The 26,171-nt window shown below is 39.1% G+C and overlaps 1 protein-coding gene across 1 annotated transcript; it reads right to left on the reverse strand.

Annotated features, from left to right (window-relative positions):
- Positions 1-1,207: 1,207 nt before the first annotated feature.
- Positions 1,208-23,173, reverse strand: RAB39A (RAB39A, member RAS oncogene family). Its single transcript, XM_060018014.1, has 2 exons — positions 22,947-23,173; positions 1,208-2,271 (listed from the first exon to the last, which is right to left on the reverse strand). Exons 1-2 carry the CDS (start codon positions 23,171-23,173, stop codon positions 1,845-1,847), a joined length of 654 nt encoding a protein of 217 aa, XP_059873997.1. The 3' UTR covers positions 1,208-1,844.
- Positions 23,174-26,171: the final 2,998 nt, after the last annotated feature.

Raw genomic sequence — 26,171 nt, forward strand, 5'->3', positions numbered from 1 at the left:
AGTTATTTTTTTAGAGTCCACATATAAGTGACATCATGCACTATTTGTCTTTGTCTTATTTCACTTAGCATACTGTCCTCCAGTTTTATCCATGTTGTCTTAAATGATAGGATTTTCTTCTTTTTTAAGGTTGAAGAATATTCCATTGCATATATATACCATATTTTCCTTATCCAATAATCTACTATGGACACTTAGATTGTTTCCATACCTTGGCTCTTGTGAATAATGCTACAATGAACATGGGAGTACAGATATCTCTTCAAATAATGATGATGTTTCCTTTGGATATATACTCAGAAGTGGAAGGGAGGAAGAGCTTATGACACAAATTGACCATGTGTAAAAGATGTTGTAGGAATGAAAAAGTCTGAACACCTAGGAAGAAAGGGGGAGCATAGAGTATTTGGAAAGGACATTGTTCAAGGTCATACATAGTTTAAAATTATGACATTTCAGTGGGCCCGTATGCATGAAGGCTTGCTTATATTTCGGGATTTGAATACAGTGCAAAGAAGTGTTGCTAAATTTTCGATCAACATCAAAAAAAATGGTGGAAATGTTTTTTCTTTTATTATGAAACTGCAGGAAAGGCAAGCCTTATAAGCAGCATGAGGCCCAGTAGAATTTTCCCTGATGATAGTGGTAATTTAGAGAAGAAGAAGGATCTAAGGCCATAGAACAATTTTGAAAGCAAAATAAGACTGCTGAGTCTTCACCCAGTGTATGAGATTAAGTTTTAACGGCATATGATGAAGTGACCATGACACAACCAGCAGAGCTCGTTGAATTGTTGAAAATGGCTCTTGAAGCTACAGGAAATGGACAGTAGACATAGAAAAAGAACAAGGTAAATCCAAAAGAGTGGAAGGACAAAATTAATCAAGAGAAAAGTCAAAAATAGAGGAGAAAAGCAGTAAACTTGACAAATAAAACCAAAACGTTCTTTTAGAAAGACCAGTAAAATAAGCAATATTTGGCAAATATGATAGAGATGGGACTAGCTATAAAACAGAGAGAATTTTTTTTTTAATTACAAAAGAATACTATGCTAGCTTTATACCAACACATTTGAAAATCTGGACAAAATGGCTAAGTTTTTCTTGTCTAAATAAGGACAGTATACTATAACAACAAAACATTTGCTGATAGTGATCCTTCGTTTTTATTTTCACAAATATTTGCAATAAAACCTTTTGCTTGGATCCTTAGATATCATTATAAAACATAAAATTTTCAGGAGCAATAAATCAGAGAACAAAAATTAATATAAAACTTATCTTCTCATGTTCAGGCAAAATTAAGGGAGAATAAATATTTCAGAGAATGGTTAAAAACCTGGTACCTTAAACAAGGAATTGTTATTTTAGGCCTAGTTACTAACTCTGTGATTGTTTACTTTGTAAGTAAACAGTACACTTTTAAATCCACTTTACTATTTAATATTAATTAATTAACACTAGAGAATGTAATTCCTGGTAAAATCTTTTCAATCAGATTATATATGCACAAAACATCCATTTCAAACTGTCAAGAAAAATGAGTAATATTGACATATTTGGATATTATGGTCAGTTATATGCTAACAAAGTGAGAATGGAGGCAATTATGTAGATACTCCAGTTTCCAGAAAAAGTCGTCTGCTTTGCTTGATAATTTAGCAAAATACCAATCTGGTAGTTTAACAAGTAACCATATTGCTCTGAATCAAATACCTTACAAAATAGTGTTAGCATGGGTTTATAACTTTTTAAAATGCTTTCATCACATCATTCTGTTGTTAATGTCGGTATTTATCCTGAAATGACACCCAATCTGTTCTTAGTTCTTTGGCATGTATGAAGTCAGCAGAAGCACTCTTTCCTGGGTTTTACTGCTTCCTCAGAAGAATGCACAGTATTTGGAACGAAACCACTTCTAACCCCTTCCCAGCCATCCTGAATACAAATTTCTCCCCTTTTAATAAGCTCATATATGTCTCTTGTCAAGATAGTGAAGGATTCCTCAACATTTGTAGCATCTTTTGCTGAGGTTTCTATATACTTCATACCACAGTCTGCTGACAGTCTTTCAGCTTCTTCCCTTGTAACTTGACGTTGTGAAGCTAAATCACATTTATGTCCCACTAGCAGAAATACAATCTGAAATGGATGTACACGCATTTTTGCTTCTTCTAGCCAATCTTTCACATGTTCAAAAGATCGTCGGTTAGTAATGTCAAATACTAAAAATCCACCAACCGAGTTGCGGTAATAAGATCGAGTTATTGATCTGAAAAATAAATAGAAAAAAAGGTTGTAATTAATGTGATTTAACTAGAGTTTATAAGTCAAATATGAAGTGTCAAAGTGAACAAAAAAATTCTATGAAACTAATATGCAAGCCAGTTTCATCCACTGACATTAGATATTTAAAAATAGACAAATAAGCACTTACATGTCATCTCACACTCAGAATTACTTGTTTTTATTTTAAAATATCTGATAGAATAATTATTACATTACTGTGGTTAAAAGTAGGCACACAAAAAGATTTGGTGTGGGGCAGAGGTTACACAGCAGACCAGATCTTAAGAATCTCTCCCTATCATTTAAATCAACAGGCTCCTCTTTATGTCAGTTAAGGAAGAAGAAACAAGGGCAAACTTGTTATATCAGTTACAGGTTTCGTCCTGGGCTATACCTATTCAAGAAACAGGAAATTGTTCAGACGTGGGATATGAATCTGAGATGTGCGTACTTATGATTGTTTGCCTCTACCGATCTAGGCTCTTCTGATCAAGGTTCCTGTTGGGTAGCCCCTCTCCCATGGCTATGGCTTTCACCAGGTTCTGGCAATCTCATTTCCTTTCCTTGCCCCATCTGGCCAGGTCGTTAATGGCTTCCCACTGTTGCTATTACTGAATGCATCACCATCCTTTATTGGTGCCCTTGACCTTGCCCGCATTTCTGGAAAGTCACTACATTAAACTCTTTTCAGTTAACCTTTCAAGTGTGCCATTTGTTTCCTGACTGAATCATGAGGCAAGGGGCCAAGGCTATACTGTTTTATATTTTTGCCTTTACATATGTTGTCTTCTCTACCTAGAATGTCTTCTACCCTTTTTTTTTGCCAGCAAACTCCTATTTCTTCTTTGAGTCAGTTCAAAAATCCTGTCATATAAGAAGCCTTCCCTGTCACTGTCTTCTCCCCCTCTACCTCTCTTAGGCACTTCTCTCTCTTATAATTCCATTGAACCTTTGGCATACCGCCATTATATCAATTTTCATAATGTGCTGATTGGGTTTGTTGGTATGTCTCCTACTCAATTCAAAGCTCCTTTAGGGTTAAACATATTCTATGTATCTAAGAACTTCCTGGCAAATGATGGATGTAATTTAATATTTGCTATATTGGATTAATTAATCTTATCAGAGAGGGAAAGTGTTAAATGTTGTATTAGCCAGAAATCACATATGTGTCTCAGCTTCCAAGTTGTCAGTGATCTTGTTTTTTTTGGTCACGCCGCGTGGCTTGCGGGGTCTTAGTTTCCTGACCAGGGATCAAACCCGGGGCCCCCTGCAGTGGAATTGCAGAGTCCTAACCAGTGGACCGCCAGGGAATTATCCCAAGTTGTCAGTGATCTTAAGCATTGAGATCATCCTTAAGCAAGTTCATCTGTTACTTGCCTGAGGCACCAAAGATCTTTGTGTAGGGCCAGTGTGTTATTTGGTACTCTCCAACTTTTACATACCTTCTTTATCCTTATTGCTGAAATCACAGCTCAGTTTAGTGACCTGATACCACAAGTACTACTTGTTGAAGAAAGTTTCCATATCTCCTGCTTCCCCTTCTCCTCAGAATTCATGGTAGAGAGGTTCTCAAGCGACTACTTAAAAAAACAACCTCTCTCAAGGACTACTGTACCGTACAGTTGTTGACAGTAAGAAAAAATCTCCCACTATCACTGGCAGGCTACAAATAATGCAGTTCATTTAAGTTGTTGCTGTTTTTTTAATTTTGAGGGATAATTGATTTGTTATTGTTTTGCTACTCATCTATATATGTGTGAATTTAGACAGATGTGCAGTGTCTTAAGAGAAACCTAATTAAGGCTGTTATTAGACTGAAAGCTTTCATTTACTCAGCACCAAGTCTGAATTACCACCCACCCCCTGCAATTAATTTACCATTAGTATAATTTAAAACAACATGCTTTTGTGTTTAAAAATTCAACATTGAAATGTTTGTCTATTAGGCAGAGGCATGTAGGAAATACCATATTTTCTAGCACTTTGTATTTAATTTTGAAAACATATTTGGAACACAGTTGCCAAATCATTCTATAGAATAAAATTATAGCAAAGTATATGTAACATATTCTATAAAACAGCCCTTATTAATAATTAATCGGAATAAAAGGTCTTAATAGGACATCTGCCTTTTTCTATATAATAATTTGATCTCCAGTTTGTGTCTGGATATTAGATTTAGAATTCTGATAATGGTTAGCCTTCAGATTCATAATTAGTTGTCCTAAAAGGCAGGGTTTCCCCTAAAACAACTGGGCATCCCTGCTGTCAGTTATTTAGGGGAAGAGACAGGCCTTCAAGACTGAAAAATGGAACTTGAAAGGCAGGTCTTACAGAGATGATGAGGGAACATCTATCTTTCTCTGGAACTTCCTCTCTTGGGTCGAGACACTTAGGTCTTCAGAAGGTCTTGAAGGTATTTTAAGGAGGCAGGGAACAGACCCTAAAAGAACAAGGTAGATAGGCCTCCCTGTAAAGAATCCAAGAGTTGCAAAGAATGATGAGTAACAATTCTTTATAAGCAACAACATCTTTTGCATGTTATTTTATATCTATTTCCTTCTGGGCTTTGAAAGTCTCACTGAATGAATAAATGATTTAAAGAAAGCCTGGGAAAAGTTCCACTGGACAATTACAGGTGTGACATTTTAGAATACAGACATGTCCTCTTTGTCATGAGCTATTACACTGTTGAGAAATGGTTCTTGGCTTAAAACCTGGCTTTGAGACTAGACACCTGAACATCATCTGAGTGCTCATCAAGAAATATGTTCTCTGATTCACCAGGCGGGAACTTTGTCATCAAGCAGAAGTCATATATATAGGCAGGAATAGGGGTGGGACCTGAGGGGACCCAGAGTAACAAGGCTCACACACCCAGCATATCTACTTCTGCAGCACCCTCACAACCTATGGCCTTATGTGGATTTCCCTATAGTTAAAGGGGAAAAAAAATTCAAGTCTGCCTTACAGATGGCTCTAAATAATAATGCTGGCATCAGTCTACTCCACTCAATAGTGGAAAAGAGAAATCCTTCCATTTGTGGAACTTTTAGTGGTACTTTTTCCAGAGGAAGAGATGGCGAGATGAAGGTTAAGGATCTACACCAATACACGAGCAGAGGCTAAGGGTTTGGAATGTTGGAAAAAACAAAATCAGAAGACTGATACTAAGGAGGTTTGGCATGTGTAGGTGGGTCTTGAGTATGCAAATACTGTATCCTATGTGAATACTCACCAAAAGCCCCCTGTTTGAAAGAGTTCCTAATAATTGGTGAAACAAAATGTTCTGTTCTATAGTCATCAGTCAGTATTTTTATCCCAGTTTGGACTCACAGTAATCATGGTAGGAGGCTGGGACTGGGCTGAGCAGAGACTTTCTCTTGCCTCAACCGTCACTGCTTAATACCCAATTTTCCAGCAGTTACTGACACCTTGGATATGGTACCTTACTCTGGGAAAACCATCACAGAGGAGACACTGATATGTCCTCACTGTAATAGACATTTAACGTGGACTCAAGCCATGCTAGCACCACCATCCATGAACTTATGGAATACCTTATACAAAGTCATGGTATCCCACACTTTGCTATAGACCAAAGGTTTCAGTTAACAGAGGAAGAAATGGGCTGATGCCATAGGATTTGTTGATCTTATGTCACTATCACCTAGAGGCATATACCTATAAAACTGTGGAAAGGGTTATTAAGATTCAGTCATGTTAACAGATACACACACACACACATATATATAATATATAAACAACAAGGACCTACTGTATAGCACAGGGAACTATATTCAATATGTATTACAATAACCTCTAATGGAAAAGAATCTGAAAAAGAATATATACATATATATAAAACTGAAACACCTTGCTGTACTCCTGAAACTAACACAACATTGTAAATCAACTATACTTCAATTAAAAAAAAAAGATTTAGTTATGCTCATGTCCAGGAGTTGACACCCTGTAAGATTTTAGCATGATTCTTCAGGATGTATACGTTCTAAGCTAGTGAGTAATACAGTAGGTGGTGTTTTTTTCCCCATGAATAGATGCTCTGGTATGGGAAACAAAGGGTAAAAGTGGGGTGATGGTACCTCTTGCAATTACACTTAATGAGTCACTAAAATTTTTTGTTGCTTCTAATTCCTGTGACTCTGCTGATATAAAGGTTTTAGTATCCAAGGGAGAAATGCTTTCACTAGAGAACCTCGTGATGCTTCTATTGAATTAGTAGCTGAGACTGCCAATTGTCCATTTGGGGCTTCTTATGGCAGTGGGTGAACAGGCAAAAAAGGGGCAACAGTATCAATGGGGACCACACTGGCCTCCTGCAGTCCTTGCTGCCCAGAACTTCTGGGATCTTTTGGTTCATTTCATGCCTGGTCCCTCCAGCTATCCTGTCAAGTCTCTGGCACGCAGACATGCTTCCAGTAACTTTCGTTTTTGATTAATGTCCTCAAGTTGGTTTTGTTGCTGGCAACCAAAGACCTGATTGATAGAGGCTACAGATATTTTGTAGGAAAAGAATGATACAAAACAAAGTCGCAAACATTTTATAAATTTCAACATAGCTTTATGAAGCCAAAATTCCTTCATTTAAAAAAATTGTGGTAAAAAACAGATGAGATTTACCCTCTGAACAATTTTTAAGTATACAGTATTATTAACTATAAGCACAATGTTGTACCACAGATCTCTAGAACTTTTTCATTCTGCATGACTGATACTCCCATTCCCATTGATCAGCAACTCATTTCCTACTCTCCCCCCAGCCCCAAGCAGCCACCATTCTACTTTCTGCTTCTGAGTCTGACTACTGTAGTTACCTCATATAAGTGAAATCATGCAGTATTTGCCCCTCTGTGATCGGCTTATTTTGTTGCAGGAAAATGGGGAGCGAGAGGACAGTCCTGTCCCAGGTCTCAGGTGAGTCCCTGGGACAGGCCACCACGTAAGGGTCCTTGGCTTTGTGCAGGAAAGAATTCAAGAGCGAGCCATAGTAAAGTGAAAGCAAGTTTATTCTGGGAGATACACACTATATAGGCAGAGTGTGGGCCATCTCAAAAGGCACAAGGCCCTGAAATATGGAGTGGTTAGTTTTTATGGGTTGGGTAATTGCATAGCCTAACGAGTGGTAGGATTATTCCAACTCTTTTGGGGAAGCGGCAGGGATTTCCAAGAATTGGACCACTGCCCACTTTTTGGCCTTTTATGGTCAGCCTCGGAACTGTCATGGCACCTGTGGGTGTGTTGTTTAGCATGCTAAGGCATTACAATGAGCATATAATGAGGCTCAAGGTCTACTGGAAGTCAAATCTTCTGCCATCTTGGGCCTAGGTTGGATCTAGCCAGTTTATGTTGTATAGTCAATGTCATTCTTTTAAAGGTTGTGATCTTTAAAGTGTGTGCCCACTTCCCTCCTGTCTCAATTTCACTTAGCATAACATCCCCAAGATTCATCCATGTTGTAGCATATGACAGGATTTCCTTCTTTTTTTATGGCTGAATAATTTTCAACTGTATGTATATAACACATTTTCTTTATCCATTCATCTCAAAGTTTATTCTTACATGTATATTCGCTTTAGAATAGAAAAGAAAAATGGTTGCCTTGTTTATGTAAACATTTTAAACTGTTTAATTTTTCTAATTTTTTTTCCTGAAATAATATATAGACAAGTGAAATTGAGAGCACTGAATTGGCTTACATTTTATAAAGAATTACTTAATATATGGGCAATGCAACCAAAAAATGTGAATGAGATCTTAGATGTTATTATTATGAACTTTATAGGATGTGCACTGCTCTCTTAAAAAAGCAACAAAACATAGAGAACTTGCTGACTTACCTGGGTAAAATGAGCCAGATGGTCCACTGGAAATGCCCTTCTTGTGGCTTTGCCAATTGCCAAATAGGTATTTAGAAGATGGAAGTACTTTGATGACAAAGGCTGCTGGTAGCAAGCAGCCTATGAATGCATTAGCCTTATGAGTGCCTTTTTTCACCATGACATTACATTCCTACTGCCCTTCTGGGAATAGTCACTGTGTTGATGCTTTATTTACCTGCTTCACTTGCCTTGTAATCCGGGCCCTTAGAACTGCTTTCGAGAAACTAAAACACAAGTCTCCCCGCTCCTTGTATTATTACTGACTCTAACAGTCCCTGCCTTTGCCTTCTAAAACTTGGGGCTTATAACTTAGAATATCTTTTTTCATACATACAAACATTAAAATTCTCTATGTGTAATTCCAGGGTCTTTCCATCAAAAATCAAGTCTGTGGTTGTGGAGGCTATATGTAATACTGACAGGACCTAATGGCCGTATTCTGTCTTTGAATACGTGAATCAATTCCCCCGTGACCATCTTTTATTTTTCTTTTACCACAGGTCATCATTATATGATAGTGAGGCCTTGTTATCACCCCCAGCATGCTCTATTCACCTTTTATCTTCTATTTTCCTCTATAGTTAACACATTCTAACGTCCTATATAATTTTTCCAACTTATTTGGTTATAGCCCATCTCCCCCCATTAGAAGATAAGCTCCATGAGAGCAAGAATTTTTGTCACTTTTTTCGGAACGCTGTATCCCTAGTGTCTAAAACAGAATTGGGCATGCATGAGGCCTACTGAGAGTTGTAAATAAATAAACAACTGAATTAATAAGTTCAGACTCTGTAAGACTGTACCCAGGCAGCATGCAAATGCTAAGCAAATGGGAGAATAACAGAGGGAAATACAAAAAAGCTTATCTCCTTTGGATATTTATAGTAGGGATTCATGAAATGGGCTAAATAACAAAAAGAGAAGTGGGCTGAATAACAGTGCACACTGTAAATATAAAGGTGAAACCATCCACTTTTTCTAAAGAACTACTGTATTTAAATTGGTAGTAATTCAAATTGTATTTTGTAGTGGATTCTGGAAGGCAGAACAAGTTAATGTGAAAATCCAAATAATTTAGAAATTAATGAGAAATGTTTCTAGCTTCACTATTTGTCTGTAAGATGATAATGAAGGATGCTTATTTGCTATTTGGTATGGTACCAGAAAATGTATAAAAGATTTTAGCACTTATTCTGACACTTTCTGGCATCCTTTTGCAGAACAAAAATGAGATGATGACCAGCTTCTCATGATTATTTTATTTTCCATACAACATAATATATTATGTGATTTAACATAATTAAAGAACATTTTTTCTTGGGTTATAATCCTCCTACCATTTTTGTGACTTATGTTTCCATACAACTTTCTCAATATTGCTTCATTTCATGTGATTTGTATATCTCTCCACATTTATAATTTATATTGGTGTTTATCCTTTTCTCATTTCATTCTATGTCTGAAATTATGCAGCTTTTATTTTCAAGTCATTTGAATAGACTGTCCTTCTTTTTCATTCTTTTTCTAAGTTTGTGTTTTCATCAAAGTTACCTGTGCACTTACCACACATTCTTATTTTTCCTATTCCCCAAACTTGCCAAAACTGTACTGTTATATCATAATTTTAGGAAGATCATTTCTTGGCATTTGTGTTATTCTGACCATGTATACTTTTCAATGCTGAGCCCTGGAATAAACTGATTTCTTTTCCTTAGAGTTAATAATTATCTTGCATATTAATCAAGATAGGCCAGGCCATGCTATAGTAAGAAACAACCCACCTCTTGATAGGAAGAACGTTAAAAAACCTGGGCTGTATTTTAAAACTACCACATGTGAGTTCTGCTCAAATTCACTAGTTAGAATTAGTCAAATGATTCTTAGTCAAGAGGGAAGGGAAATATATTCCTCCCGTGTGTCCAGAAGAAAAGAAGCATCAGATATGAGTTAGCACTCTCTACCACATCTTTTTATTCCTTTCTTTTTCTTTTTGCTGAATTTTCCAAGTAGTCCTTAATAACCTAACCCCAAACTCTGCCAGTTGCCATTTTTTAAAAAGTTCATTCCTGTTAGCTTTTCTGTCAATTTCATCTTCCTGAGGAGGTCTCTCTTACAATCTTCTGCCCTGCTCCAATCGGGCCTGGTTGTCCTTGGTATCTGTGGCAGAGAGAGCATCCTATGATCTCCCTTCACCATTTTCTTGGGCATTTCCTTTGCTTTTCTTCAGGGGTAAATCTCCTGTTCCTCAGAGCCCATGTCTTCATTCTTGGTTTATTCTTTTATGCACATTATGTGTTTGTCTGTGTCTGTGTGTGTGTATATAGAGCACATCCTCAAGTAGCTTCCTAAAAAAGATTCATGAGGGAAAACAAAAGATGCATGAGGTAATATTTTGAAGTCTTGCATGTTTTTATTCTGCTTTCACAGTTGAATGACAGTTTGGTCAGATATAAAATCCTTTCAGAATTTTGAAGTCTCTCCATTGCCTTCTAGCTTCAACTGTTGTTTTCGGGAAGGCTGAAGTCAATCTGATTCCAGATCTTTTTTATGTGACCTTTTATACATGTCCCTCCCCCACCCCACCCCAGAAGTTTGTAGGAACTTCTCTGTGGCCCCAGTGTTTAGAATTCCACGACGATGTCCCTTAGAATGTGTCTACTTTCATCTATTGTGCTGGACCCTTCCAATCTGAAAACTCAGGTCCCTCCCTACATCTAGGAAATTTTTTTGAATTGCTTCACTGATGATTTCTCCCCTCTGTTTTTTCTGCTCCATTTTTCTAGAATGCCTGTTACTTTTTTATTGAACCTTTTGGACTAGTCCTCTAATTTAAAAAATATATATATATTTCCTATTTTCTAAGTCTTTGTCCTACTTTTTGAGAGATTTCCCCAACTTTATATTGTTTTATTTTTTTCTATTGTGTTTCCAAAAGCTCTTTTGTTCTCAGAATATTCTTTTGAAAAAATAGTATCTTGTTCTTCTTTTATGATTTAAATACTTGCCCACTATTCCTCTGAGAAGATTAAGGACAGGGTTTTTTGGGGGGGGTTGTTTTTTTAAACATTCCCTTCTCCCTTATTAACTTTGTTTTTCTGGTTGCTTTTGGTTTCTGTTTATTTTGGTCTCTAGGTTTCATGTTACAGATTTCCTAGTATTTCTTGTAATCTTTCATTGAGACTAAAAGCCTCACTCATAAGATGATCAGGCTGGATCATTTAGTTGAGGAAACTCTAATGTTGGCCTCTTAAGTCTTTCTTCTTGGCCTGGTCAGATTTGTCAGAAATGATTTCACCAATGTCCTGTTTGAAGGGTGAAGGTCTGATTACTAGCATTCTGGGAGCTAAGATGGGGAAGAGGGCTAGACAGTCTTAGCATACAACATGCATACATTCACTTAAAGCCCTTACTTTTAATAAGGGACCCCAACCTCAATTATGCCTGATGCTTCCAGTAAGAGACTCTATGTTTAACTCTTTTCAAAGAATAAATTTCTAGTTTTTTGCTAATGTGGGGGGAGAGGAAGTCACCTGGTGTGTGGAATGGTGGAGGGGATGTGAGGATCCAGTCTTTCTTAAACAGACTGACAATCAATGATCCTTATTTTAGCATTCCCACTTCAGAAGTATCTGGTGTCACCATTTCCTGAATCTTTAGGGGATTCAATGATATATACTGGTTTGGTCTTTAGCTTTTTCCACCCCTAGCTTAGAAGCCCATTTTCTTTAATCTGCTAATTCATTTACCATTCCTCCATCTGCTTTCTTACTTCCAAAATTCTTTTGCTATTGTCTCCTTACCTATTCTCCTTGCTAGGATTTATGGTTAAAAAACAAAACTATTGTCACTTTAGTGAGGTTTCAGGAAAAAAAGCTAAAATAGGCAAAGGTGTTCAATCTGCTATCATTACTGGAAGTTACTTCTTTTTTAATTGTTATTATTTCCTATTGTTATTTCTCTTACTACTGACATATCCTTCATGTCCCAGCATCAAGGACCACGTTCTTTCTGATACATCCTCTGAAACTAGCCCTAACCCTACACACAGATGACAATTCCTCCCTTTGTTCTGCCACCAGAACTTATTTTAGTACTTACTAGCCTTTATTCCAATTATTTATTATCTTTCTTTGCTGTGAGTCTGTGAGAAAGATCTCTAATTGTCCCCCAGTGTCTATTCTCCCTGTCTTCCTTTAGTAATAGAACTCCATGAGTTTTAGCTTGTACATAGCAACTCATATAGAAACTATATTCCCCAGCTTTCTTACAGTTAGTTTTGGCATATCACTAAGTTTGGATCGATGGGACATGATAAGTTATGTGTGCAGTCTGACGTTCATCTGCTTGAAGACGCCATTTGCCCTAGGCTTCCTCTTTCTCCTTCTTGCTTGTTAGGAAATGGCAATGACTAGAAAACCCTGGAAACTGATGTTGAGGCACAGCCACCTGGATAGTCCAGAACTGCTCACTCTGGACTATTAACATGGGGAGAGAGAAACAAAGTTCTGTATTATTTAAGGTAATATATTTGGTCAGTCTCTGTTATAGCAATATAGTCTGTACTCTACCCAGTATAGAGACAGCATGGACCTTGAATGTGAGACTATATCATATTTATTTTTATATCTATTTTTGCATCTAGTGCCTGGTATACAGTTAATCTAAACAAATGCATAGATTTCCACACATAAATCATAATCCTGATTGATTTCAGTTTCTCTAGGAAAAAAAGGAAAACTACTTCACAGTTCTTTTGTAACTTTACGACACCATAGGCAGTATTTGCTTGTAGCTTTGCCTAATACCCAACATCTCTCCTTGTCTAACAAGGCAAAAGACTTCATATAAATTTCGCCACTGCAGCGGGCTGGGTTCATTCCTGTTACTAAGTGTAGCAGTGTAGTCACTGAGTACTGCATGGAGGGGAGAATTGATTGTCATTGCAGCCACAAGTGTTTGCTGTCAGTTATCAGTACTGCTTCTATTGTGTAAAGCTATTTCTCCTTTTGTTTCTGAATATAGCCGAAAAATAATGGTTTGAGCAGACACAGTAATTAATTTGGATCTACAGAGATGGGAGTGGGGGTGGGGTTGTATGCAAACAGAATATTTTTCAGGATAGAAACTACACAATGTGCCAGTAAAACTCTTTTCAACCATGCCAGGAGGCCTGATGCAGCAGAAAGAGCACTGAACAGAGGAGTTAAGAGAATTAGGCTCTTATGCAAACCACTAACAAATGATAAGGCCTGGGGCAAGTCAAAGACTCTCTGGACATTAATTCTATCATTTTACAAATGAGACTGTTGGGACTTCCCTGGTGGTCCAGTGGGTAAGACTGCAAGCTCCCGGACTTCCCTGGAGGCACAGTGGTTAAGAATCTGCCTGCCAATGTAGGGGATACAAGTTCAAGCCCTGGTCCGGGAAGATCCCACATGCTGCCGAGTAACTAAGCCTGTGCGTCACAACTATAGAGCCTGCACTCTAGAGCGCGTGAGCCGCAACTACTGAGCCTGCGTGCCACAACTACTGAAGCCCTCGTGCCTAGAGCCTGTGCTCTGCAACAAGAGAAGCCACTGCAATAAGAAGCCCACACACCACAACAAAGAATAGCCCCCATCACCGCAACTAGAGAACGCCCACATGCAGCAATGAAGACCCAGCACAGCCAAGTATAAAACAAATAAATAAATTTATTAAAAAAAAAAAGACTCCATGCTCCCAATGCAGGGGGCTGGGGTTCAATCTCTGGTCAGGGAACTAGATCCTGCATGCATGCTGCAACTAAGAATTCGCATGCTGCAACTAAGAGTTTGCATTGCTGCAACTAAGAAGTCTGCATGCGACAACTAAGATCCACATGCTGCAACTAAGAAGTCCGCATGCTGCAACTAAGAAGTCCACATGCCACAACTATGAAGCCCGCACACTACAACTAAGAAGTCCGCATCCTGCAAATAGGAGTCCGCATGCCGAAACTAAGAAGCCCACATGCCCCAACGAAGATCCTGTGTGCCGCAACTAAGACCCAGTGCAGCCAAAGTAAATAAATAAATAAATACATTTTTTTTTTTTAAAAAAGGGGGACTGTTGTACCAGATCCATCCATCTGTTTCTTCCCAGTCCTATGGTTGTACCAAAATGGCCAGAATGTTGATCTCTGTAGCTTCTTTCATGTGTCTTCTCCCCCCTCGCTTTCTTGGATTCTGTTTTCAATTCATCTCTCACTAATTTTCCTCGCCTCCAATAGTCCTCTCCTATACAATTAGTTATACCTTCTCTTCCACTTTTAATTCTCTTTTTAGAGTCTGTCCATCTGTCCTATCATATATGTCTTAAACTTCACCTCATATTTGCTTCATTAACTTTTGATTTCCTAATCCCATAGCCTTTCTGTAGCCCTTAAAACAAGTACTAATGATATTGCATGATCTGTGTAAAACTGTGACAAGTGCCTAGAAGTTAGGCAAGAGGAGAAACCTTTTAATTTTGAATGAGGGGACAAAAACCAAGGGATTCTCTAGAGTCTATTGATCTGATTAGATCTTGCTCTAAAATATAGTAACCAAGTGTTTTAAAAGGGAGACCTGACGGAGTCATTCAGAAGCACCAGCAAAAGAGACAGAGAATCATATGAGAGAAGAAACCATGAGAGGTTCTCAAATATACTCCTAAAATTTAAGGAATTGCCTACAATTTTTCTTTGAAGTATTGGCTCCTAAAGTGCTCTAATCTTTCCATCTGTTGGTTCCTAAAACACTCTATGTTAAAGGACTCTGGGTTGGGAAATACCATATCTGTCTTGGGTGTTTACAAAGTATATTAGGATATTAGTATATTAAAAGCTCTGAGAAATCTGGCGACAACCCAGCACTTCCAAAACTATTTGATCAAGGAAACTTTTACTCAAATTACACCTATTACTTTGAAAAATGCTACTTTGAAGAAAAATGATGGGCAATGCCTAGAATTTGAGAATCTATAATCTTTCTTTATAATGACTTCTGTTATAGCCAGGAAGTTCTTAATATCTAACTCCCATTTGCAGTATTCTCTCTTGATCTCTTCTTAGAGAAGAGGGTTCAGTTTGGGCCACACACTATTCTTTTGTATTTCTGAGGCAGGAGTCTGTGATTAAGGCTGTTCTTCAGCCTTATCCATTTGAAGCCATATCCCACTAAGTCCTACGAGATGGAAATACATTTGGAAAGCCTAAAGAATCAGAAGAAAAACCACTTTTAACATTCCTAGTACAGGAAGATAATTTAAGCAGAGATTTTGACCAATTATACAAAAAGCAGAGGAAAGAATAGGCATAGAGAAGGATAACATTTTCCCAAGAAAAGTCACTGATGAATTTTGGGGCGTGGCTTGATAAAGACCTTTCTCAGGTGACTCTGATGCACTCACTATACCAGTGAAGTAGAAATAAACCTACGAGAGAAGTCTCTGTTCCCTTACCTCAACATTTTTTTGGCACTGAGATATTTTTGATGGTTTCTTTATATCCTAGCTATTGATATCAGTGGATGGTCTTAAGGACTTACTGCCAGTAATAAAATAATTTTATTTAGCATATTGTTCCTAAATGAAAAATGAATTATCACCATAGGAAGGAAATAGAAAAAAACTTCAGTACGTTTTAAGAATGTTTAAAAGAACACTAAGATTCTAAACCAAAATAAAATAATATGCCAGCTAGCCATCGACATTTACTCAGTCATGCTTGTACACAGAACTACTATCTGTATTTTGAAACTCTTTCACAGCTTAAACTAAACATATACTTTTAAATTTAAAACATATTGGACCTCTGTTCTGGAACTCCTACAGGTCAGAACAGTACTTCATTACACAAAGTGATTCTTTCCAGAAAACAATGGGTTTTAATAATATTTGTTTCTTGATAAGCTAGGTAGATTGTGTGGGGTAATAATTTTTAAATGAACTTCCCTGAATTATATATTGTCAGAATTGATTAAAAGTTACTGACATTTGGAGGCAGATATATTAGTATCATAAAGTACAGGCTTTGTAGGTATTTCACTTTAGAAAGAATGAAAATATCTTAAAAAGTAAAATCTGATGTTCTCTGGTGTGTGTGTGTGTGTGTATACCTCAGTATTAGTTGAGTGGTTCACCTTTCTTTTTTTTTTTTTTTTTTTGTGGTACGCAGCATGTGGGATCTTCCCGGACCGGGGTTCTGCATCGGCAGGCGGACTCTCAACCACTGCGCCACCAGGGAAGCCCCACCTTTCTTTTTCACTGCTTGACAGAGCAGACTGATAGAATGCAGATTCCCTTCTAACTCAGCTAGGATAAGAATAACTGGCTCTTAAAACACCAAGATAAACATTCTCAGATCATTCCAAGAAGTTGCTCTTTAAACTTTAACATGGCTATGGAGGCTAAGTTGTTAAGAAATCTTTGTATGCTAACCAAACTGACTGACAATGGCTAGAAATTTCTTCTCTCTCTTTCTCTCAGACTGAGCGAAGCACTTTTCTTCATGTGAAAACTTTACTGAGTGATTCATGTACTAGCAACATTATCTCTAATTTTTTTTTCTAGCCCTTTCTTTGAAAGCTAAATGTGGAGCCAGTGTGTCAGAATAGGTGGTCATCAATGCAGCATGATGAGAGGAAACTCCAACACCCATCAGCCATAGATCCATAACTCTGCCAACAGGGAAATGTTACTTCAAGATGAGGTGTTACCTCCTAGGTGGTCATCCTCTTTTAGAATAGAAATACTCCTGTCAGAACCCTTATTAAGTTTTAATAATTTTGTGTCTCTTGGTCATCTAGCTACTTCTCTCTCTGAAGCTAAGATGGAGTAGTAAGGGATGGCTTTTCGACTGAGATGTGAGGGAAAATAGAAGTGAAGGATAGGTCAAGGTCCTACTATCCAAAAACAGAAGGAAAGAAAAGTAGGAAAGCCCCAAAGTCCCCAAGAATGAGTTTTACCTACTTTACAATTTTGCCTGCTGCTGGCCTAGGGCCTTCAAACATTGGAGTACAATATTTAGTCTACTATATTTACAATATTTAGTTACTAAATTGTCAGAATGTATAATCACCTTCATATAGCAATATGTCATTGAGGCTGTGGCTATACATGCGAAATCAATTGATTCATTGAAGAAAAAAGAAATTAAGAAAAATAGTCACAGGTTTTTGAAATTACTGGCTAGCTTCTTAACTGTACTGACTATACAATCACTCAAAATGGTCTGAATGCTCTGAGTGGACAGTGAAAATAACTTTTATCATATAAAAATACATTTGGCTACACAGGTCATTTTTCCACATTCTGCTACACTTGTTAGAAATGATGCTGGCTCCTTCTTACATACAGTTTTACTCTGAAACTCCATAAAGTAGACACTTTTTGGGGTGACTGCTCACTTCCTTCTTCTGTGAATTTCTCTTTCCCAAAAAGTAGACCCTTACAGATTCATTTGCATTGGATGACCCATAATGCATACCTGGGATATTTGTATTATAATCCCTTTGTGTTTTACGTATACATTATCTTAATAACTGGACCCTGGGGGAGCTGATTCACTGGCCAATCAAATAGCCAATGAGAATTTTTCTTTCAAGAATTTGAATAAGAGGCTCAGAGACTGAGACAGTTGGGAGCTGACAGCATTGGATAATGGAAATAGACTAGAGAGAAAATCCACAAACTCTTGTTATTAGAGCTTCCATATTTTCAGACACTTGTATGTTCAGTGAGATTTTTGTCTCTCATGAGACCTGTATCATTTATAATTTATGCCTTATATCCAAACTAATTTGGTTATATTTCTGTTACTTAAAACACAAATAATTTTAACCAAGACAGTATATTATCAGATTACTCAATACAAATATAGTCTAGCTTTCTATTGTTTCTAATAACTTGGAACTACAGTAGACTGCAATGATTATGGGACTTAGTTGTGGACAATCTCTGCTCTGTTACCTATGCAATATGAACCCACCAATCCACTATCAGAAAATCTTTTTCTATTGAAGATCATGAACCACAGTAAGGAGAGTGGGGATCAAGTAAGGGTCCTTTTAAAAAAAACAAAAAACAAAACCTATTTAGTTTAGGAATCTTAAAAGATACCTTAAGGAGAAATATAAAATGTTCATGTTGCTTACTTCTAAAATTATGAACGGAGAACATAAATTAAACCAGTTTTAAACATTTACTTCATATGAATGTTTTGAAGGGGAAGAGAAGAAAACAGAGACAAAAGGGAGGCAGAGGGTAAATAAGGAGAATAAGTTAAAAAGAAATGAGAGCATACAAGACACATTAAAATAAAAAGGAAGGAGAGGGGCTTCTCTGGTGGCGCAGTCGTTGAGAGTCCGCCTGCCGATGTTAGGGGACACAGGTTCGTGCCCTGGTCCGGGAAGATCCCACATGCCGCGGAGCGGCTGGGCCCGTGAGCCATGGCCGCTGAGTCTGCGAGTCCGGAGCCCGTGCTCCGCAACAAGAGAGGCCACAACAGTGAGAGGCCCATGTACCGCAAAAAAAAAAAAAAAAAAAAAGGAAGTAGAGGAAAAGACAGAAGGTGGGAGGAAACTATGAGTAGGGACTGATAGATGAAAGGGATAAAGGAAAAATATAAAGAAGTTTAAGGAAGGGTAAGACACATAAGGAAGAGAAAGATACACAGTAGAAGAGGAGCTAGAGGAAAAGAGATGAAGAGGCAGGCAGAGAGTTAGGGAGAGGCCCAGGATGTTAAGTGGTATTAGTTACAGGTCACCTTCAGATTTTTAGGGGGGCAGGGGAGGCTGTCCCTTTTATAGCAATTACTGCTTACAGCCCTTTAGCTGTAACCAGCCCATTAGCTGGTTAACTAATGTCTGCACGTTTTCCATTGCTCCAAACTTCAAAAGTTTAGTTGGTTCTGCTCAAAGAATGTGACTAAAGCAACTCATCAAGGGAGCTTTCCCCAAATTATACTACTAAGAACACTAGTTATCATAGATTTTCATGTTTTAAGAATAGCCCCTCAAATAAATGGTGGAAATGCTAGTTTAATCAAAGTTAAACAGGTTTCTTTGCTCAATACTTCTTGGAGTCTTTGATATGAATTTCTAAGAGAGAAATGGAATATAGGGATTTCCAAGCTTATTTGATTACAGAACCCATCCTTTAAAAAGAATCAGAAGGTATGAGTGCTCTGCAGAACACGCTTTGAGAAGAACTACACTAGGAGGACATTATTCTCTGAACTTTACAACCAGTGGCTGTAACTGTAATACCCCCAAGGCCAGACAACACGAAATATAAGGCCCAATCTGGCTTGAAGCTTCAGGTTTTCTATCCCTATAGCTAATGTTGCTTTTTCTTTATCTCATTTTATCTTCATATTGCTTTAAGTGCTTTTCATGGGAAAAATTCAAATTTTATATTCTTACATTCTTACATTTGCTCTCTATACTTCTAGCCTTATTTGCACTTATTTATCTTATTAATGCTGTTAAGCAATATTCTTGTTTCCTTTCCTGCTAAACTTCTTCCACTATGATGATTAAAAAATAAAAGTGGTGACAGCTAGTTTCCCCCCAGTGCCAAATCCATCTTCCCTTTTTCCTAGGCACATGGTAGCCCCGTGTAAGTGTGGCCTTGTAACTAATTTCTCTTCACTGAATTGAGAGCTGAAGTGATCTGCACCACATTGGCCTCATTTGCTTAGAAGAAACATTACTTGATTTAGATCTTTACTTTCCCCTCCCCTGGAAGTGGCACACAGTGTGCCTGCAACCCAGCTTTGTTCACACAGAAGAAGATAATGTCCTAGGGATGGCAGAAAACTAAGAGAGAAGGTACTTGAATGATGGCCTGGAGCAGGCCACTCCAACAACTTGTACTACTTACCTTGAGACTGTTACACAAGAGAGAAATAAACTATTGTTAATGAAGGCACTGTAATTTTAAGTATCCTTAATACAGCAATTTAACATTTATCCTGACTAAAACATAGTGTTAATAATAAAAACCTAACAATTGAGTGTTAAGTTACAATTTACAGATGCTCACATATTCATCATTTTTCTAAACCTTCTTCACTTTGATTTTGTTCCTTTTTATTTTTTGTAAGTAGTTATTGACTACTAGCATGTATTATCTGAACTTCGAAAGCTAAGGCTTTATTTGTCAATTATACCTCAATAAAGCTGGGTAAAAAAAAGATAACTAAGGCTACTTATGGTCATAATCATCAGCTCACTATTTTGTTGTTCTGTAACATATTTGTTTATGCTTTTAAGCTATATCCTGAACTGTCTAAAGTAGGTTTCTTTTTGTTAGTTTATATCTAATCACCAATAAACCTCCAAATGGAATGTTTTCCTCAAATTCCTAATGGTATAATTATAACTAATGACAGAACTATATATTCATGAACTATATAGTACCTTTCTATGAAACAAACGTGCTTACTCAAAATAAGTATCTGTATTTTCTTAGAGGAAGGTACAGAATGATTTAACATTAATTGTTTTAAATGCAATTTTATGGAGAAACATTCTGCTAAATGAGAGAAAAGCAAGTATTTGGAGGCAGCTACTGAAATATGTATGTATTTAGGAATACATCTTTGGTAAAGAGCCAAGCAAAATAAAGTATGACTCATTGTCAGTAAACATTCCCTAAATGTCCTTGCATTATTATGAGAGAGTTACTGTCTGGTTTTAATAGTGTATATAAAATCAATTTACATTCTTCTTAAAGGCAATAAAAAAATGATGTATTTAACAGAAAAGGTCATTAAAATCTAACAAATTAATCATCCTTACTTTCTTGTCAATAAGTTTTTAAGGAAAGAATTTTAGACACAAGATTTTACTACCTATGTTTCTTGTAGCTGCAATTATCAGTAGTTGCTAGAAGTTTAAGGTATAAAGAACACGTTTTTATTATTTTCACTTTAGAGGGTATAGCAAGAGCTATTAGTAAATGTTTTTTTCTGACCATGAAATATCTTAAAGTTCATCTCTGCTTGAGATCACAAGTGAATGAATTTGCAGTCTACCTTATAATGGTAAAACTGCAATGAATCTTAGAGATCATAATGACTCCGTTTTACAGATGAGGAATCAGAGTTTGAAAAAATTTTTTTTTTTTTTTTTTGGTACGTGGGCCTCTCACTGTTGTGGCCTCTCCCGTTGCGGAGCACAGGCTCCTGACGTGCAGGCTCAGCGGCCATGGCTCATGGGCGCAGCCGCTCCGCGGCATGTGGGATCCTCCCGGACCGGGGCACGAACCCGTGTCCCCTGCATCGGCAGGCGGACTCTCAACCACTGCGCCACCAGGGAAGCCCTGAAAAATTATTTTAAAGGAGGCTTCTTGAAAAAAAATCTTCTTCATGGAATTCTAGGTATTGTACAATTCAAATCAATAACCTTTAACACTTCTCTAAAGGGCTGGCCTTACTATCTTTCCACTTTACACATTGTAAAACTATGGTATAAGCAAGCTAAGCAGTTCACTTATCTCTATGAATCAGTGTCATAGCTGGGAATGGAAGCCAAAACTTGAAAGTGTTGGAACATTCTCACAGAAGTAGACTCATCTCATTCAGAATGGATGCTGGCTGGGGTGAGGGGAAGCCATGTTTGGGAAATCCGGTCAGTAAGTACTCTATTTCACAAACAGACTACTTGCTGAAGACTACAAAATGCTTGCTTTAATGAGTTCCAGTTGATAATGCAACCTTAAAAAAGCCCCAAACACTACAATATATCAGGTCCCTACTTTCCTCTAAATTCCTTGAATCCTAGAAATTTAAAATGTGCTTCATATCTGGTTAAATCTTAAATATCTAGGAAATGCGTACAAGTTACGTTTAGTTTTGGATCCCTCCTTCTCTATGCAGAAAAGTATTTTCTGATCTATTATCACTCTGGAACATTAAGTACCTATTATAAATAAAATAAAGGAAAAGTTCCTAACAAATCTCAGTATGTACATCTCTCTTTTCTTCACCAAAGCACCAATGATGACAAACTTCTAAAGACAACTCAACCCTTAAAAACAACAAAAAACTCCTCTGCTGTGCCTGTGTCCCTGATGTTACATCTAGTTGCTGTACATGACACATTCCCACGGGTCCTGGCCCAGTATTTCTGATGACCACATTCGGTGCTGTGAGGTGTTCAGACCATTACCGCATTCATCATCTCCCTCTGAACGATGCCCAATGAGCTCATGCAGTAATCTGGGTTGGAGCACTGCTTGCTGTGAAGCTAAATGGATCAATCACGAATCTGGGAACGCTTCTATGCAGTTCTCCTGGGCCGCGTAGATGGGAAGCTGCTCCGTCAGGGGAGGAAAACGGGAGCTTGGAGGAGGGTGGTCAGGTCAGGGTGTGTACAGCGAGGGACACTGAGTTTGGGGAGAAGGCAGCAGGGGAGCCGAAGAGTTGGGGATAAAAATACTAGCAGGGGTAGAGGGCTGCGGAAGAGGGGGCTGGTGAGGGTGACCTGGGCTCAGGCGGGAAAAGGAAAGACAGAAAGGGGACGCAGGAAATGGGAGCCAAAGAAAGAAGTGAGAAACTGCGGAGGAGGAAGTCGTCCCTGGAAGAGGAGGGGCAAAGGGGAAGTGAGAATGGAGTGTTTGCACTTTCGAGAGGGAAGGGCCAGAGCTTCTCCCGACACTGGCCTGTGCGGCCGACGCTTGGGGAAGGTGCCCCAGGCGGATGGAGGGGGCGGCGCGGTCCCTGGGGTCCCGGCGCCGGCGGCCCTACCTGAACCGCTCCTGTCCCGCCGTGTCCCAGAGCTGCAGCTTGATCCTCTTGCCCGGCTCGATCTCCAGCAGGCGGGAGAAGAAGTCCACGCCGACAGTGGGGTCGCAGGCTGGGGAGCGCAGCCCGGGAAAGCGGCCCTGAGTGAAGCGGTGCAGGAGGCACGACTTGCCCACTGTGGAGTCCCCGATCACGATGAGGCGGAACTGGTAGATCCAGATGGTCTCCATCGCTCACGTGCCCAGCTGGCTCTAGGGCCGCCCCACCCACCCACCCGCTGCGGGGCAAGTAAGGCGGCGGGAACTGTCCCTTCAGCACCTCCCGGGCGCTCGCCTGCCGGCTTCCAGCATATTCCTGCGGCTTCGGCCGCCGCCTGGACCCCGCCCTCTCTGGAGGGAGAGGCGGGGCCCGGCAGGGCCAGGGGCGGGCCCTCGGGCCAGTGGGCGGAGCAGGGGCCGTGGTGAGGGGTGGGGGGAAATAGTCTAGTTGCTTGCGGACTCCCGCCCCCGACCTCTGTAAATCACTTTCCCCCAAAGCTCACTGGGCGCCGACGGGAAAGTGGGTGTGGTGAAAGGACGTGACAGCAGCAGCAACCAATGAAAGTGAAGCAAGGTCTCAACTCTTGGAGGGTCAGCCAATGAAAAGTGAGAATCATTTTCTTACGGGCGTCAGGGCGGGCTTGTCCGATTCCGGCTCTAATTTTGGAAAACGCGGGGGCCGTAACCTGGGTCACTGTGTGGTTTCCTCTTTTAAAGATTTGACCAGTTCTGTGACCACCGTTCTTTAACCAGATTTCTGTTGGCGGCTTTCTGCTCTCTAGCCTTGTTGATTGCCACCTCCAAGGCGTTCTAATGTGAAGGAGTTGAGAGCAGAATAGAAATAAATTTGCAGAGAAAGTTCTGGATGCTTCTAGCAAGGGCTTTGGCCATTGCTCCTGCCACCACCATTTCTTCCTCACAGCTTTCAGTACTACGGAAGAGTGAGAAAAATGCCAATCGCCGCCATTGTCTCTAGGGCCCTTCAGCGAGGGGAAGGAGAGGAAAGGAAATGAAATGTTGAGATGTTCATAAAACCTCCCTTTCTTCTCGGAAGAATGGGAGCTTCCGTCTCCGTTATACATGCCGGAAAAATCCTGAAGCGGTCTCTCCTTAGCTTATGCCTGGTCAGGGATCTGAATAAAGCACAGTTGAATTTTGGCGAGATCGACTCCTGTCTCATGCCTCTCTTCTGACTGGTTAATAGTGAGTTCAAGATTTGTCTTTTAAAAGTTAAACAGTTTTGGGCTTCTCTGGTGGCGCAGTGGTTGAGAGTTCCGCCTGCCGATGCAGGGGACATGGGTTCGTGCCCCGGTCCGGGAAGATCCTACATGCCACGGAGCGGCTGGGCCCGTGAGCCATGGCCGCTGAGCTTGCGCGTTCGGAGCCTGTGCTCTGCAACGGGAAAGGCCACAACAGTGAGAGGCTCGCGCACCGAAAAAAAAAGAAAAAAAAAAAAAAGTTAAACAGTTTTAAAGTGTGTTTTTGCCAAAGTAGAATTTTAACAATTCCACTTTTTTTCATGCCCACATGCAAACTTACACTTTTGTTATTCATCCTTACTTCCTTTCTTGTTTTGGGGGAAGAGGTATTGTTTTGAAGGATGTGTTTAATCCCCTGACACCCATCTTTTTAAAACTTTTTTCTAACAGTGATCTTTATTTCATAACATTCATACCTCAAATCTCCTCCTTGCTAATAGTTTGTACTGCTCAGCCAGTGGACATACTCGAGTATCCACAATCCTGAAACTAAGCAAAACATCTCTCCATTATGCCTCTCCTTTAGATTTTTGCTTTTTCCATTATTTTCCTTTTCAAACATTAAAAAAGAACCCTCTATTCTCATTTCTAACCCACCAGTTAGTCTTCAGCCCTCTCCATGCCTAATACACCCCTGACATTGCTTTTGATAATGTTGCCAGGGACTTTCTAACTACCAAATCTGCTCCTTCCCTACCCCATCATCTATCTTTAGTTATTCTTCTTGACCTCTCAGTAGCTTTTGTTGATTAAACTCTTTGGATGAAAGCTGATTAGCTGACCCAACTCTTAAAACCACAGTCCTCTTTCTTCCAGTCCTCCTCCAGTTAGGAACGGCCAAATGACAGACTTCTCACCAACTCTACTAGAGTTGGTCAGAAGCATTACTAGAAGTAGTGCTTCTAGTGAAGCTTCTGTTTTTCTGATAAGTGACCGGCTCTCTTATTGCCCATCACCTTGTCTCCTTTCTTTTTCCTTCCTACCTGGATGGTGTAACAACCATCTTGTGACCATAGAGGTGAAGACTAGATGCTAAAGATGGTGCTAGGAGAGAGAGGAACAACCCGAGTCCCTGATGGACTTGATCTGTGGTACCAGCTCTGGACATCTTGTTGTTTGAGGCAAGTAAATCAGTACCTGCTTAAGTCACTGGTGATGGAATTTTCTATAAGTATAACCTAAATACTTTTATTTCTTAGTTTCTACAAAAGCATTCTCTCCTATTTTCCTGTTCTTTTTAACTTTCTTCACTGACTTCTCTTCCTGTGATCCATATCTTATATATTAAAGTTCTTAAGAGATTCGTAACTCTCGCCTTCTTTTCCTTCACTGTGAGCTGTTTCTCATGACCTTGTCTACTCCAGTTACTCCCTTACCCAAATCATATGTCCTCCATCCATATGATTTGGGTAAATTTGGGTAAATTTGAGTTTGCTCTGTATTCAAACTCATATTTCCAACTACCTCTCCTCTTAGGTGTTACATACACATTTCAGACTCAACACAACTGTGTTGGTTAGGATTCTTTGAAAAAAGCTTTAGTTAGGGTGATGTAAAAGATGAGTGCACTTATCATAAGGATACAGAGGTATTTTCACAGAATCCACAGGCTGGGATGCAGCTGTTATCAGCTGGAACTGGGAAAGGGAAAGCTCTAAGGAACCCAGGCAGCATGTGTCTCTGTCTCTCTCATATTTCTTTCTTTCTGACATCTGCTTAGTCATTTTCTCTCTGCAAACCAGCTTTCCCTGCTGCTTAGTCCATATGGAAGACTATAGTTGCTTCAGTTTCCAAGTTAGATATCTAGACACATATGGAAACCAATTTCCATTTTTCTGTAGACAACAATTTATTTGATCCAGTTCAGAAAAGGTGTTCATACCAAAGACATATGGCCAGGGGAACAGGAACATGCAGCAGGTCAATCGTTT

This window comes from Delphinus delphis, chromosome 8 (assembly GCF_949987515.2).
Source record: "Delphinus delphis chromosome 8, mDelDel1.2, whole genome shotgun sequence".
In the NCBI taxonomy this organism is placed as follows: Eukaryota; Metazoa; Chordata; class Mammalia; order Artiodactyla; family Delphinidae; genus Delphinus; species Delphinus delphis.

Bases quoted from the DNA above. Each gene is read 5' to 3' on its own strand.
- RAB39A (XM_060018014.1), bottom strand. From the start codon at position 23,173: ATGGAGACCATCTGGATCTACCAGTTCCGCCTCATCGTGATCGGGGAC. The intron at 2,272-22,946 runs GTAGGGCCGCCG...TTTATTTTTCAG, and splicing joins GCGGGACAGGAGCGGTTCAG to ATCAATAACTCGATCTTATT.